Consider the following 17,276-nt stretch of genomic DNA (forward strand, 5'->3'; position numbering starts at 1 on the left):
ATATTTTATAAACCAAATCACTTAATCAATGATGAAAACAACAGGTGCAGCTCTGATCTTAATCAAATGATCGGATGTTAACTGAACCGATCACCTGCTTTTAACTCCAACTGTCCCAGTTTTTGAGGATTGTTCCTTTAAGTTTTCATCAGCTTAAAAGTCTTTTAAACATTAGTTTTTAATCTTATAGTTTGTTTTATTTGTTTTAATTCATCACGCCTCAACAACATGATGTTTACATGTTTAAATGTAGGTGTTGTGGTGTGAGATGGTGAAGGTCTGTATGGACACTAGTGAAAAGACAGTTTACAGATAGAATTGGCTGCTTGAATAGAAATCTTTTCCTCTGGGCAGGTCTCTGTTTTAAAGAATGACTCGTGTTCAGCTGTTTACTTCCTGTTCATCCATCTCTCCGCCTGATGTTTTATGATTGTGACTCTGCTGTTGTTTATGATTTATAAATGCAGATTTCAACGTAATTCTTTTCTCCCCCTTCCGCAACTCCACCCATGTCAGAATCCAGTGAGTTAGTAGAAGAAGACAGAGAAGGCATTTCAATCTCAGATGGTCAATAATGTCTAGCAGCACGCAGTCATTGGAGACGAGGAGGATGCACACTGGCTCTCACACAGAGTGTGTAAACCCTACCTGGGGCAATCTGCCACTAATGTCCTGAAACACTAGTCTACAGAGAGAACAGAAACAGCTATTGTCAACCTGGTCACACACGCACACACACACCATTACACACACACACACACACATAGATACACACTCATAATCACATTGGTACAAACTCACAAATGCACAGAGACAAACCCGAGAGGAGTCTACTCATGAATGGACACTTTGATGAAACTGAGTGCTCTACTTGTCTGCATCAGATCTTCTTTGAGTACATTTATACGCAAAGTGATGAGTTTCATCTAATTGTGATTTTAAAATAGCACAATTCAAGATTTGGTCATTAGGGCATAAAATGTCTATCTGTGATTAATCAAAAACACCCAAAAGTACACGTCTCTATGGGTTTGGTCTGTGCTGTTTCACACTTGAAAACCCAACAGGCAAGAGGGGGGAAAACGTAGGGAGGAGTGAGGCAGTAGAGGAGAGAGACGTATACTTACATAGAGATCAGCGGCACCGTAAAAACCATCCTGATAGGCCATCACACTGAGAGAGAGAGACGAGAAAGGAGGGAAAGAAGGAAAAGGAAGAGCGGTGGTGGAATGTAGAAAACAAACAAACAAAACAAAAAAAGATGGTGTGATGCGCCACCATGTGGGCATTGCAGAAAACAACAAACAAGAGTGACGGTTGAAGGGAGAGAGAGAGGTGAGAAAACGGTGCCAAACAGATTGTGAAAGGGAGAAGAGAAAGAAGGGTGAGATTATTACACACCGTGCAACATGCAAGAAAAAATACCACCTCTTTGTATAAAAAGTATTCACTGAGTGTAGAGTGATACTACTGTTACATCCATTCAAAGTTCATACTGCTCAGTTTGACTGGAATGCAGTAAAGGATCATATCATTACCAGTTTAGAGGTACAAGGAAATGGTATTTCAGCTCTGCAAACTATCAATGTCATTATTTACATAAAAATATATTCAAACACACAGCATGCACAATTATGAAGAACTAATTTTAACTAGGTGAAGACATGCATTTAAGAAATATACTAAATATCATGTTCGTCTGTCTATGTTTCATTATCAGTAGCTGCTGTGGTGTAGTGATCAGGAGGTTTTGTATATGTTAGTGTGTGTTTACCCCGGGTAGGTAGGGATGGCAGGCTGCGGCACAGCTGCCCTGACTGCGCTGTAGACGGGCCGAGCTCGACCCCGCAGGTGAGCACCCCGAAAGGTCGCAGCGGTGGAGGCGGCCGCTGCTGCTGCTGCTGGGTACGGAAACCCTGGAACTGACAGAGATGAAGAATTAGAAATAGAAATAGAAAATAACTATTATTTTTGTGCTTTGTGTCTTCAACAGGCTCAATAAATATAGTAAGTAGTAAGAAAGCTAATACCTGCTGTATTACCTGTATAGAGTTCAGGACTGTACATGGCTCCAACCATCGGACTCAACTTCCATCCAGCTGGAGACAAAACATCAAACATATATTTAAAACACATCAGTCTGACTTGAGCTCTGCAATAATTCAATAATACTGTTGATTGATTTTCAGCTGAATTATATTATGATTATATAATCTCGTCATGTGATTGTTCTACAAATTTCTGTTTTCCAAAGTAAAGATTTAAAGTGAACTGTAATTAAAAACTAATAAACTTCATTATGGAAGTTTGTTTTACACACATGAAGTCATGTATAACAGCAGAACATTATTCATCTCTTTGTTACATGAGCTTTTATATATTTACCATGAAGATATCAGGAAATATCCTGAGCCCTAGTCTAAAGGCATGTCTGACATTCTTTTCACTGTTTCTTGCAGACGTATAAAGCTGAGAGGAGAATCTGCTCATCGTGTTACCGTATGGTAGAGCAGCGAGGCCCTCTCCGTTAGAGTACGGGGTGGTCATCTTCTTGTTTGTCATCACTCTGGCTGTGGCGTTATTGACCTGGACACCAGAGACAGAAGGTCAGAAGCTCATTCGGCCCAGTTAAAGTATGGAGAAAATAACAAAATGATGCAGAATTCAATCACATTAAAGTTTGTGTTGTATGCCTTCATTAATTAAATGTATTCACTGATACATAAAGGTAATAAGGGAAATATGTCATTTAAGTGTGAGGTATCATTACACTTTAACGGCTTTTTTTTTGGAAAAACTTATGACAGAGGTTAATTCTGTTGATGAGCAGCGATGGTGTTTGATGCATGCGCTTCTTTTGAAGGAGAAAGACATTGAAAACAAGGATCCTGGTGAGTAGTCAGGCAGTTTTGCACACAAACAATGCAACCATTGGCACACAGAACAAAGAAAACAACAAAATATTTCAGAACAAAGGCATTCAAAAAGAAATCCAAGACCATTATATATTGCTACCTTCAAAAAAAGGAGGGAAAAAGAAGGTGAATTAAGCGGCAGATTCATCAGTTGAACACAATGCAAAAAAACATCAATCGAAGAGTTCATACACAAATTACACGCAGCCAGTCAAGAGCGCATCACATCACCAGAGGTGAGCAAAACTAGCCAATCAGCAAGCATCAGATGCAGCAAGAGACCAATCAAAAAAGGTTTGCAGCCCTCCCAATCAAATACACATCATACAGAAGAAGGAGGAAGGGGAGGGAGAGAGAGAAGGACAGAGAAAAGACAGAAATATAGAGGGATGCAGGAGGAGGAGGAGGAGGAGGAGGAGGAGGAGGAGGAGGAGGAGGAGCCAGTCCACATGAAAAGACACAGAAAACACATACATGATGTGGAGAAGAGAGAGACAGAGAGAGTGAACAATCCATCCAAATGTGCAAATCTTCTAATGAACAAACATGAACAACAAGATGCGCTACACACATACAAAAATACATCTGACCGTTTGCCTACGTTGGATCTAACTGTACATGAGCAACGATGGAGAAATGATCAAATGGAGCAAGAACAAATACAGAGAGAGAAAAGTCTAGATAGAGACAGAGAGGATGGGGGATGCAAATATCATTCCTCAAAAAAAAAAAAAAATTAAAAATCAAACCATGGTTGTGAAACACTGCCAGGCATTCCAGATCAGTGTCGCACACCAGAAAAGACCTCGAAGCAAACAACCACCAACACACACCATCCAGAACCAAAGTGATCCAAAAGGAAAACAAGAACACCTCTTTTAAAGAAATCAAAACAAAGTAAAGCTGCCTTTATCTGATCACTGGCACAAAGATGTGCTTTCCTCAGGCCTACAACTCATTTCATACATATATTAGATATGAAGAGTAGAATATACTTGCATCCTCTTTAGGGCACGAACATGTATCTGTTGTCTGGATGTTAAGTCTTAACAGCTGTACCTCTACAACTGTCTGCAGTCTACTTAGTGGTAGAGGAAGTGATGATGGAGTACTACAGTAACTATTCTCCTCTCTCCAGTAAAGCTAACATAGCACTCATGCTTCTTCATGCTGTCCCACTAAAGGTGCAAAAATGCAGCTATTGGCTGACACACGACACAGAGAGATGACATAGTACTAATATGACGTCATACAGATGACGAGAAAGAGAGTAAACTCATGCAGGATACAGCTCTGGAATTAAATGCTGAATGCAGTTAGAGAGGTGATTGGAATGAATGCATAAGAAGTGGTAGTCATAGTTGTTGCACTTGCAGATAGATGCAGTACATTCAGTTATACAAGTGGCCTTTATAATGCCATGCGGTCAATGGCTAATCTGGTAATCGTTTCATTCACCACCTCCCCAGTCAATCACAGGATTAGCCAATCAGGTTCTGTCAATCAGTCAATCAATCAGTCAATCAATCAATCAATCAGTCAATCAATCAATCAATCAAGCTCCCTTCAGTAAAGGAGTCTTTCATTTGGGTGTTGGGTGCATTTTATTTCATTTGGACGGATGGGGTGGGGGGAGGGGTCATTCAAAGATGATGCCATGTGTACACAACTTACCGTTGCCAGGGAAACGGCGTGAGGACACGCGAGCAGTTACCGTGGAGACTGACAACAACAACATACAAAAATCATCAGGGAAATAGAGAAAATATATGTAAGAAAGAAATGATGAACCAAAAAAAAAACAAAAACAAAAAACAAAACAGAAAACAAAACAGAAAAAAAAAACCGAGGTAATGAAAAGCAACCCCCACCCTATGGCAGAGAGGAAGTGATGTAACAGGTCACGTGTAAACAGTCACCTACAAGTATCAGCCATTAGACAACAACCTGTCCTCTACTGGTTTAAACCCACTAACAGATCAGAACAGATGAGAAAAGAGCAAACAAATGGAAACAGAAAAATGTCAGAAATTTGAAATCTAACTTGAGAGGGAATCTATCTGATATTTACCAGATTATATTCAAATAACTGACAAAATAATCACTCAAAAAAATCAAACTTAATCCCGTTCTCCAATGTTTATGCTACCTGACTACATCACAGGACAGGGACATGTACAGAGATATGTGGGAGGGATGGACAGCAGGTGCATATGGGGACACACAAACTGGGAGAGACGGACAGACAGACTGGCCTGGTGAAAAAAGAGTGGAGAGAGATGAAGGAGAACCGAAAAGAAAAAAAAAAAAAAAAGGAAAGGAGAGGGAACGACAGCTATCTATTGCATTCTCTTCATTTGTTCATTCTCTCTCCGCCCTCCATATTTTTTTTTTTTTTTTTTTTTTTAAATTCTGCACACCCACACACAGAGAAGACAGAGAGGAGTGCAGGACATTCGAGACCATGCAGAGGAGCTTTAATAGCAAGTAAAAAATAAAAAAAGAAAGCGTGATTCAAAAATCAGGAGCCAGAGCAAATGGCGAAAGCGTGGTGGTAATTTGATCTCTCAAGGCCATTTGCAACTCAAATCTGAGCTCATGCTGACAAATCAAAAAAAGATGTCACAACAAAATGCACTTCCATGAGATCTGGTGTTCTTTTTCAGGAGTGGTGGATGCAAGTGTGTGTGTGTGTGTGTGTGTGTGTAAACAATACGTTTGGGGTGTTTTTTTTTGTTTTGTTTTGTTTTGTTTACCATCCATCTTGCACATCTGAAATTAAACAGTCAGCCTTTTTTTTTGAAGCATCAGAAATGACACCACACTTCTCACGGCAGGTCTCATTCCCCCCCAAAAAATACTGCCCCCATCATGCATCAGTCTCTTAACACATCAAACATAAAAACTGCCAGAAGGCACCCGCGTAATATTACATGAAAGAGTGAACAGACGACATCTGACCTGATGATCCATCCATGCAGCATACAGTAGCCTCTTACAGACACCAGCAAGCACTTTTCTTTTTTTGTTTTTTTTTGTTTTCAGAAAATAACTGAGAGGCTTTTAACTGCCCTTCCAGTCTGAAACTCAACAATAAACCAAAAGATGGCCACTCATCATGATCATGGAAGAAGTGATGATGGTGATGAAAAAGGTGCAAGAAAAAAAACAACAAAGAAATAAAAGATCCTACATGCTGTGACAGAAGCAGATATCGTCAGCGACCGTTGTCGTAGTGACGTCTCACCGGGCCATGCCTGTTGTGTAGCCACTCCACCCAGCATGCTTTGCAAAACCACACAGCTTTTCAGATCAAGGTGCAAATGGACAGCCCACGACATCAACGACAAGAACAACACCAGCATAAACATAAGACAGGTAGTGCCGTCAAAATAAGACGCCAGTGTGCGCGGCACCACTGCACCATGCTATAGTGAAGCCAGAGGGGTTAGAATTGAACACATACAGCCATCCGGAAACCTTCTCTGGGGCAGAAACGACCAGAACAAACTCATTCTTATTGTCGGACATGGAGGGAAAACAGAGGAGAAAATGGTCACTGTTTCAAAAAAAGGGGGGGGGGGGGGGGGGGCGGAGGGTGGGGAGTTACCTCGATTTTACGTCCTTCCACCAGTGTACCGTGAAGCTTCTCTCTGGCTCTCTCTGCATCTGCACTCGTCTCAAATGTTACAAAACCGAAGCCCTGCAAGCAAGAAGAGGGGGGGGGGGGATGGAAAAAGAAAAGGAGGGGGGGAGCGAGGGAAGGTTGAACATTTGCTGGACTCATTTATGTTGGAAAAACTTTGAAACTGTGTGTTTTTTTGACTTCCTACCTTGGATCCCCTTTCATTGAAAATGATCTCCACATCCAGGATTTTGCCAAATTGCTGAAAAATAGAAGAAGAAGAAAATGAAGATGGAAGAAGGAGCATGTGAGTCAAGTACTGCATCCTGCCACAGGGTGTCAGCACTGTTCAACCATGATGAGCTGGCACTGATCCAGCTCTGAGTCTTTTCTTTCCAGCAGATCTTCCTCGCCTCTGCTCTTTTCTCTGCACCACGTTTTAGAGACATTCCTCTTACAAAACAGCCGTGCACATGGCCAGATTTTTAACACCTGAATACCAGCTGACATCGGACTTTCAGTCAAACAGGACAAAAAAAAACTGATTCCTTTTAGATGAACAGATATGACGCAACCTTATTTTTCATGTGAGATGTCACTGAAGGATAATAAGAAATGATTTGTTACTGAAAATTACAGGAAAATGAAATCTGAGTCAGAGTGCTGACGTCACCAGACGGCTTCTTTGACTCATTATTTTTACTAACTGCATGCTTTTAATCCAAAGCTACTTTTCTGGGTTATTGTTATGCAATGATGCCGAATATTCCGGCTCACATACCCCAAACATCTGCCGTAGGTCGGGGTCTCGGAAGCGAAAGGGGATGTTGGACACGTGGAGGCGTTTGGGGGTCCCCTTGGCATCTGAATCATCACCGATGCTCCCTCCACCACCTCCTCCCCCCGAGCCGACCCCTGACTGGCCATCAATCTGAGAGGACCCGTCTGACTGCTGGAGGGGCCGAGGGAGGAAACAAAGGAGTGAATTAGATGACAGAAAGGTTTTTGTTGTTTACAGTGTGGTAACTTTAAATAAAATATAACAATCACGATTTCACACAATGTACCATCTTTAAAGAGCTCATGTTGTTCAGCCAACACTCCAAAATCAGAAGATATTTCATTTACAAATATCTCAAAACAGAGAAAAACAGGAAATACTTTCATTTAAAAACCTGGAGCTGCTAAATGTTTCACATTTTTATTTAGTTATTTTGTTGTGAATAACTAAGTGTGATGTGCTTTGTGGCACCGTTGACAGAATTTTTTTTTTTTTTTCATTAATTCACTGGATCAGCCAGAAATAGATGGTGAAACCTGTAAACTGTATTGATGAATCAATGGTGATTAATTCATCATCAAAAAATTAATTGAAGTCATTTATCAAGCAAATCCAGTTTCTCCTGCTGCTTTTCTGTTTTATGATATTGCAAACTGAATATTTTGGGGGTTTTTACACTGAAGTAGGGATACTAACACCTCTTTACTGCATGGAAGTCATTTCCATCATTTGTATGTGAGGTAACATGAGTCCAGTGATTACTGCAGCCTGCTGTGACTGAATCTTATCATGATGTTTACAAAGAAACTGGTTGGACTGGTAATTCACCACCATTCACTTCATAAGACCAGCATCAGGACCAACACACATCCAGCATTTTTCATCTGTGGAATTTGTTCCCTACGGCTCTGAAATATGAGCATTTTCCACTATTTTGGACGTTTCACATCCTAAATGAATAATAGATTCATTTTCTAAAAATTGTCAAGAGATTAAAAAATGTTCCTAAATGGATTTTCCAGAAAGTTTAATATACAGTATCATTATATACCGTATACTGATAGTGACATTAAATTATATGTATGTATATATATATATATTTAATCAGAGTCATTATCAGATTGACTGGTTATCAGAGAGGTTTATAGATTTTAAACTGGTTTCCAGTTCAGGGTATCGGCTGCTCCGGTGAGTCTGGGTATCAGATCAGAGCATCTTTTTAGATTTTTTATGATACAGTTATTCCTCCACACTCTTATTCTCGGCGCCGGCTGAAAGCAAAGACCTGACGTGGGCTGCGCAGAGGAAGAGGCTGGCACTCACTTGTGCGCTGAGGCTGTTGGCGGCGTTGGCGGCGCTGTTCGCTACTCCGCCGGCTTCCACGGGGCCCTGGACGGCCCCCGCTGCGTACAGGCTGCCCCCGTAATCCAGGGTCAGGCCGTTCTGGGGGGGCGGCGGTGGAGGTGGAGGGAACGCGGAGAAGGGTGGAGGTACGAGTCCGTCCTGGCCGCCAGCACTATCCTGAGAGCCCTGAAGAAGAAAGAGAGAGAGAGAGAGAGAAAGGAGTGAAAGCTAAGTAGCTGGCTGGCGAAATTCCACCGTATCTTTTACTGAGAGCATCACCCAACCACACAGAGACCACTTTCCCATGAGCCTCAGTCTAAAAGTCATACAGGCATGGATATTATATTTCCATTTCCCCGTGTGTGTGTGTGTGTGTGTGTGTGTGTGTGTGTGTGAATGCGTGCATGTATCTACACCCCCCATGCATTAAATATTCACTGCAGCCACATCTATTATTGAGGGTCAGATGCTTCTATGCTCAGTGTTGTACAATGGTGAGTGTCTAACGCCTGCACACACACACACACACACACACACACACACACATACACGCCTCTGCACACAAAACCACCTCTGACACGCAAACACCCACACACCTAAACGCTCACACAAAGGCCAAATGTTAGTGAGGAAACCTGCCAAAGTATATCGTGCATATTATTACCCCAGAAAATACTTCTGTAAGTTACTGACACTCGAGCGCGTAGGAGAACAATACAGACACCCACAAACACACAAACACCACACCGGCAATAACAACACACACACACACACACACACATTCCTTGCTGTTGGCAATGGGGCATGGATACCCTAAATGGTAACAGAGCGTGGAGGGAGACAGCAGGGACAGGAGAGAACGGGGGGGGGGCGGGGGGGGGGGGGATGGATGATAGAAGGTGATGACTGATTGAAGAGGCATGGTCGGCCTGTGATCTATATACCATCACACATCTTTCAGATCTTTTTATAACTCTAATAACTGCCCTGGATGACCAATCAATGATGTGCTGCAACATACTGAGAAGATCTTTCAGTTGTGGTTTTAGTTTGTTGACAACATGCTAATATATTTATAAAAAATACAGCATATCAGTCAGACGCAGAATGATAAAAGTCCTCGTTCATCCAGACGGAGACAACATTCAGCAACATTCAGATACACCTGAATTATTAGAAAACAAGAAGTAAACATCTAGAAACAAACAATCGCTTCAATCTTTTCAGAGAGCAGACGAGGTGAAAAGTATCAAAAAAAAACATTTCATTAAAGACTAAAGGTTGTGAAACAAGTTGAAGATGCAAATATCAATTCATTAAAAAAAAAAAATGAAGATATCATAAGGAAATATAATCTAGCAGCCACTGTTTAGCTGCCTCTTCTTAATCTCCTTGTTCTGTTAATGATCTCATCATCATCATATTCTCTTTAACTATTACTATTATTATTAATATTAGTAGTAGTAGTAGCGGCACAAGGAGCAGGCTGTAATAATAATAATAATAATAATAATAATAATAATAATAATAATAATAATAATTCATTAGTTAAGGTAATATTTTCCTTTTTCCATCACCAAAATGATATCACCTCTACAAAGACTTCATGCTCAATAGACATCTGCTTGGCAACATTGACTTTGTGTGTGTGTGTGTGTGTGTGTGTGTGTGTGTGTGTGTGTGAGCGACAGGCCGCAGCGATGCCCATCTGAGTTGCACAATAGATCTGTGTCCCTTTGGGAGTGTTAAAAGTGTGTGGGAGGGTGTGTGTATGTATGTATGAGTGTGTTTGTGTGTGTGTTTGTGTGTGTGTTTGTGTGTGTTTGCGTGCATGCCATCTGTCTCCCAGCTTTTGACCTTTCTCGGCGTCACACCTGTGACACGGTAGCCGGGGCCCCGCGACTCAGTGACAAAACCAGCAGGATGCACATGGTCGACACGGATCACATCGATATCATGACAGGAGAGCAGCTACAGCAGAGCTGCGTGGAGTCGACACTGATAAACCCACATACATGCTTTTTGTATCATCAGGAATATAAATATAAAAGATTCAAAATAACATGAAACTTTTTTGGAATTTATTTAGTTCAATTTTTATATTTAACATATTGTCATGATGAGCACATGAGCAATAAGCATCTTTATTTTGAATCAAATTTAAACTTGAATCAGTTTTGCTAGTTGGAGGTTATTTATAAGGCGACTTTGAACCCAGAACAACCTTTAATAATCTAAGTGTTTTGTCTCTCACAGATGCTAAAATATTTTATTAAATGTGAAATTTTAAGACAATGCCAACCCTCCTGAGCCCTGCGCCGGATGAGATCGATAAATCTATATAATTAAAAGGACTGAGAAATAAATATGCCCACAGAAATAACAGTGCCATGGGGTATTTAACAGTTTTATTAAAACCTTGAATTGTGCAGATATAATTACTTCCTAAGTGCTTTCATGATATCACTTTTCATCTTTTAAATTGTTTTGTTAAAACAAATTCACTTTAGTGACGTCTATGACATCATTTTAAAAGCACTCAACCACAGAGCAACACTAGAAATCTGCACGTTCATATCCACAATCCTTAAATATGTTTTATTTGTATATTCAATGAAAAGACAATTCCCTGCTTCACCTGGAAGCTCCTCCTCTTATTCCTGACCATGTAAGAGCAAAGGGAACAGTACCAGGTGTTTTCAGAGCTTCCTGTTTACATACTGTGCAAACATGTTCATCATGTATCTCAACACTGTGACCTGGATGGTACCAAAATGTGTTGCCTTCCTCTATACTGCACATATTCTGTCTGCTGCTGCTGCTGCTGCTGCTGCTGCTGCTGCTGCTGCTGCTGCTCTCCTGCCAGGTGAAGAGTCTCTGCCGCTGCCAGAATAGTAACCATGTTCTCCATCTTCAGCGTCCTCTTCTCTGGTGCCTGGCACTCCAGCAATACTGTCCCCCAGATTACTGACCACCGTGTCCAAGTTTAACTTCATTCACGTTTTCAGGAGGCAGCTGTGTCCGCTCATTTCAACCCTGCAGCTGTATGAACATCTTCCAATCTCGTCCACAAGCAACTGAATTAAGATTTTGCTGTGTGATAACATCCCTCACATCCCTGCCTGCCTCCGTTTTTTATGCAGCAGCACATTTGTCATATAAACACGGTTCTCAGAAAAGTTATTTTTAATGTCAGTGCTGCTAATATGACTTGTGAGGGTTTTGGTTACATCGTACAAAAAAAAGTATGTTTGCAAGAGTTTTCACTTAAATACTTTTCATTTACTAACAGACAGAATAAACTCTGGATAAAAACTTTTCCAGATGGTTTGCAGGTCTTTCCAAACATCACTGCTGCCTTCTTTTAATCTGTTCACTGTAGCAGTAGTAACAGTAGTGATCATTTTATCCTCTAATGAATGCTGCTTAGACCACAAACTCAAAATTAAGACTAGAAACTTGTTGTGCAAAATTCATTCTATGGTGAAAAAAACACCAGATCCTCTCTGTTACATCACTGCTGGTAATAATATGAACACATCCTGAATTCATTATATTATCCTCAATTCAGATAGCCGCAGGAGAAAAAAAAAAAGCAAACAAAATATGCTAAATGATACACTGGATGAGCTCACCTTGCAACAGCCCATCCTAAATGAACAGTGAAAATGATAGCGGGTGGAGCGAGTCATTCTGGGTCACCAGGTAGGAACTAACCTGGATGACAAACAGAAATAGAGACCTGCTCCTGTGTCTTGGTAGAAAAGGGAAAGTTGATCACCCGGCTTGGGTCAAATGGTGAAACGGGAAAGGTAGAAAGGGGACGACATCCTGGCAGCAATGTGGGAAATGTTTCTGTATACATGTAGATACAGATATGAAACTTTATTTTTATCCACAGTGAAAATGGCTCTGAGGTAAACTGTGGTTCAGTCCAGCAGTGTGCTGACTGAAATTTAGTAAACACATTCAGAATGAATTCTAATAACTTGTCATAGTGCTATCATCATGTCAAACTTGTCGAGTACTTTTGTTTAACACATGACATTCAAATGAGCTAATTAGCAAATGTTAGCGAGCTAAAACGCTAAGCTAACTTGGTAAACATTACCTGCTTAAAGGTCAGCATCTTACAACAAACTGACTGTGAGTCTGTTACACTGCTGACATGAGGATTTAACTGAGAACAGCCCTGTGTGTGAGTACAGCCTCTCAGAGCTGCAGAGCACGGCTGTGAAACTCTTGTTTAATATCTGAAGCTATCATGCTGCAAAATTAATTGCTTTCCATGGGACAAAAAGCCTGGCACTGGAACAATAAGCAAAAATAAAAGGAAGGAAAACATGTGAGAAAACCCTGGGAAACTTGACTCAGAGAGGAGTTCCCTTTCATTATGGTTGGTGCAGAGAAACAGAGGAAGTGCAAAGACATTCTACCTTTTGTCAAAATTGTTGGTAAAACAACGATCCTACTCGGCGTCGATGACTCACGACACAACTCACTCGACTAAAGATGACTCAATCTTGGACTTGACAACTTGTGATGCAACTCAAGACAGAAGGAGAGTGATTTGGACTTTAATACTGTACACTTGGGACTTCGAGGATTTGATATCTTGGCAGCAACACTACATATTATTCCTTCAGTCTAGCCTGGTCTACCAGTGATCAGATTCATATCCCTGTCAGTCATAACATCCTCCTGATTGTTGTTGCTCATGCACCAAAAAAAACAGTAAGAGACCAACAGGGGAATGGACAACCCCGGCTGTTGCTGCTCCTTTTGCCAGACCAAAATAGAAGCAGGAGTACAAGCCAAAAACAACCTTGTATTTGTGTTCGATGACTGGCCTTTTCAGAGGAGATCCATTTTAGCCGCATCTCAACAGCCTTCTCTTTACCTAACACGCTGTGTCCACAGCCTGGTATCTACTAAAATAGTGCGTGCTTGTGTGCGGCTATGTTTTTTAAAAACTAGTCAAGTTCTGGGCCTTTAGCTGACTGTGAGTGGCCTTTGTGACTCGCATCAGGATAAAAGCATCTACTGAATAAATGCACAGAGATGGCAGGATAAAAGCAGGCACACAAAGACGGAGAGGGAGGGTTTTCTTGGTCAATTTGAAGAAAAGTGCTGCCCTGTAGACAGGCAAACTGTATGCTGTGCATTTGTGTCAGCACTCAGGTTTGTGTATGTTTTGGTTTGTGTACATGTCGCGTGCGCATCAGTGTGTGTATGTGTGTGCGCGCTTGTGCATACGCTCCCCTGGCGTTAGGGCGTTAGGCGTTAAGGGGTTGTGTAAGTGTATGCGTTGGCCAGGCAAAGCCAGTGACTCAGAGCGGTAGCTGTAGCTGACTTACTTTCGGGTCAGTTAGCAGCGGCAAGTGTGTCTGAGGAGGCATGTTATAAAATGTGCTCGTCTGCAGCAGTCTCACTATGCTACAGGAGGAGGAGAGAAGAGGATGGCTAAGAGCTAACTAGGGCAGCACTGGGTCATTTCACATGAATAATGACATTTCAGGATCTTACTTTCTTGGGCCTCCAGCCATTAGTCTATAGCCTAATTCAACAAACTTGACGGTGGAAATTGTGATTCATGTAGTTAAGCAGCGGCTCACATTTTGGCTCAATAATCATATTAACTGGGGAAGTTGTGTTCAGTTCAGATCTTGGCTTTTGACTCAGCATTGTTGTTATCCGAGCTTCAAACAGCTGGAGAAACGTTTACTCCGTGTCTGCGGCATACCGATGAGCCAGGAGACACCCTCTTGTTAAATTATTCCATCCCACATCAACCCCCCTCCTCCTCCTCCATCACTCTTCCTCCTCCCCCTCTTGCTCTTCTCCGCTCCTCTTGCTGCTGCTGCTGCTGCTCTCCCTTTCCTCCCACTCTTTCTCTGCTGTGTGCTTCGCTTCTTTACGCTTCATAAAATCCAGACGGGACCCCTTGCATACGTCCCGCCCCCACGCATGTCAATCAAGCTCATTTGCCTCATAGCAACAGGATATCAGTGGCGTCCCGGCTCCTCCTCCCACACTCTTCTCCATCTCCTTATAGGGTAACATGTCTGCTTGTCAAACAAACCCCTCCCAATCCACCCCCATCCTTTTTCCTTGTAGGGTCTCACGTCTGGTTCCCCTTCCTCGCACGCGATTCTGGATGACTCCCCCTTCAACATGCATGTGCACAGGGATATACACATGCATGCACAGGTCTGTACACATACACACTCACTATCACTGACTTCTCCTGTCATCTCCCCTCTGGCTGTGTCAATGGTCCGTTCGGCTCCACTGCAGCATTTTATGAAAGGTAAACACTCCAAAACAAAAAGATGATGACATTATTTGTCTAGATTTACTCCTCATTAAAACCCGCACGCCTCCCCCGAACAAACACACGTGCAGGTGAACACACAAACTGACAGACATTTATTTACCCAACACGGACACGCCTAATGCATTAGGTATGACCATGAAACGAGCTGGGCTTGTTTAGAGCTCGTCGTGCGGCGCTTTGTGATAATAAAATACTCAGCTGGTTGTCCAGCGTGGTTTAAAAATGTACACAAGCCAGCCGTATGACACTATTATCAGTGTCAACCGCACCATCACCAGGAGTCAGCGAGGGCAGCCCCTATCCATTTCAAAGGCAGGTTCTTTTAAAAGCCACACAGATGCCTCACAGCGAGTGCTTTTAAAGCTATTAGAGATGCAAATAGCTACTAAAGAGGCAGAACCATTATGGCAGCTCGAGGTTTGAGCAATTTCATAACTATCTCTCTCTCTCTCTGTCTCTCTCTCTCTCTCTTTTTTTTTTTTAGAGGCATCATGCAAAAGGTATCTCCCATCGACGTTCTCCTCACGCCTCGAACCATCTAACAATCTGCACAAAATGAATGACTCATCCAAGTTGCCACAGCAACACGGCTCATTGGGATCATTTAACGACCATCATTGTTAATCCTGCAAAGAATCAATAATAAGATTTGGAGGGGGGGGGGGGTCGGGTTAAAACCTCACGACCCGTTTACAGCGAGCGAGCGTGGCGGTGTGTGTGTGTGTGTGTGAGTGTGTGTGTAGTTCTGCAGCAGGTAGGTGTCTCTCCCCTGCCTCAGGGCACACGCTAAGGTGGGGCTTGAGAAAATATTTCTGTCTTTTTGCAGCAGATCTGCTGCTCAAACTCTCTCTCAGCACGGGCCAAAAATATTAGCATAAAGCACTGCTGCAAAAGAGCTAATGAATTACCCCCGTCATGAGGCAACTCTGAGCACTTGCACACACACACACACACACACACACACACACACATAACTGCAAAGTCAGCTTTACAGTCTGAAATTGCGTGACTGAGCAAACTAGCTCTCTTCAGTTGACCTACAATATTCTCTCATCAGAGTACGTCTCAGTGTGGCTCTCTGGTCATCCATCTCGCTCAACTCATCCGTCCATCTCTGCATAATTTCGGCTTCCTCATCCAACGGGCTTCCCTGGTAATTGACTGAGGGTGTCCCGTCACCTTTGAAATCAATTTCCATTCTCGTGCTCCCATTCTCTCTCTCTCTCTCTCTTTTCCAACCCATCCCCCTCTTCCAGGGGCTCTTAAAGGAAAACATTGAGATAACAGCTGCCAGGGCCCCGGGGAGAGCAAGAGGAGGGAGAAAAGAGGTCAAACAGTAAAGAGAGCAGGAATCCAAAAGGTACAGCTGAAAGAGAAGCACACACGCGAGCAAAGGCAAGAAACACACACACACACACACACACACGCACACACACGCAAAGCCTGACTCTGACTCACACTAAATGAAATGTAATGATATGAACGTGACACTTCATGCACCAACTTTGCAGCCCACTGTGTGCCTGAGCTTCTGTGTGTTTGTGAAATGTGTGACACAGAAATTACAGTGAGGAGGTGTTGTTAGCTGAATAGAAGAGATGCAGAAAGGGGAGGAAGAGAAAGAGAGAGTAAAAAAAAAAAAAAAAGGACAGAGACAACTGTTCTGTGGACACCTGTCCCTTTCGCTCACAGGCTTGAGCGATGTACAGAGACAGCTGCAGGGGCAATAAAGAAGAAAGACTTTTTGTACTTACCTCTCCTCCCCCCCCCTTTATTCCTTCACTGTTTCTACTCTTTCGCCTCCGAAAATGTCTAAAAGAGTGTTCTCGCAGAAACGGCACACTGAGCTGCTACATCCAGCTGCACAGACTAACACGCTGTACTGTATGTTCACATAAATTCTTCTGAGCATACATAATACATGGCGGAGCACAGTTTCTGGCAGTGGCAGCTCTGATGTTCAGATTGCGTGCGCTTCTAGCTCTGGGCAGGAGAACAGATGCCACAACAACGGCGTACAACACATCGCCGCTCGTGTGTTTTCACCATAGCAAATCATAATTGTAGCGATACAATCTCCAGCCCGTATCTCGCTGTCATCTACGCCTACTACACTAGTTTCAGTGTTTATATCCCTCATAGCAACTGGCCGCCCAGTCCGAACCAGAGTCTGAAATGCCCTGACTGGACCACTCTACTAAAGGGGTCAAGTAGAGTCCTCATCTGTTAGTAGTTAATTAACATTTCATGCTCAATGACAGTCCTGCTCGCTCT

General features: G+C 42.4%; 1 protein-coding gene across 4 annotated transcripts in view; it reads right to left on the reverse strand.

The window, feature by feature from the left end:
• The window catches only part of LOC122978207 (RNA binding protein fox-1 homolog 2-like), a 34,230-nt gene that overhangs the window by 5,807 nt on the left and 11,147 nt on the right, over positions 1–17,276 (reverse strand). The window contains exons 3-11 of one of the 4 annotated variants that reach the window (XM_044345604.1): positions 8,645–8,851; positions 7,322–7,492; positions 6,749–6,802; positions 6,526–6,618; positions 2,499–2,586; positions 2,031–2,099; positions 1,775–1,922; positions 1,128–1,173; positions 649–685 (exon numbers count right to left, since the gene is read on the reverse strand). In XM_044345604.1, coding sequence (XP_044201539.1) covers positions 665–685; positions 1,128–1,173; positions 1,775–1,922; positions 2,031–2,099; positions 2,499–2,586; positions 6,526–6,618; positions 6,749–6,802; positions 7,322–7,492; positions 8,645–8,851 — 897 coding nt within the window. In that variant the 3' untranslated portion in view covers positions 649–664. The remainder of the gene's footprint in view (positions 1–648; positions 686–1,127; positions 1,174–1,774; positions 1,923–2,030; positions 2,100–2,498; positions 2,587–6,525; positions 6,619–6,748; positions 6,803–7,321; positions 7,493–8,644; positions 8,852–17,276) is intronic. The other 3 variants (XM_044345601.1, XM_044345602.1, XM_044345603.1) reach the window with 3 other exon arrangements.

The sequence above is a fragment of the Thunnus albacares genome, chromosome 3 (genome assembly GCF_914725855.1).
Source record: "Thunnus albacares chromosome 3, fThuAlb1.1, whole genome shotgun sequence".
NCBI lineage: Eukaryota > Metazoa > Chordata > Actinopteri > Scombriformes > Scombridae > Thunnus > Thunnus albacares.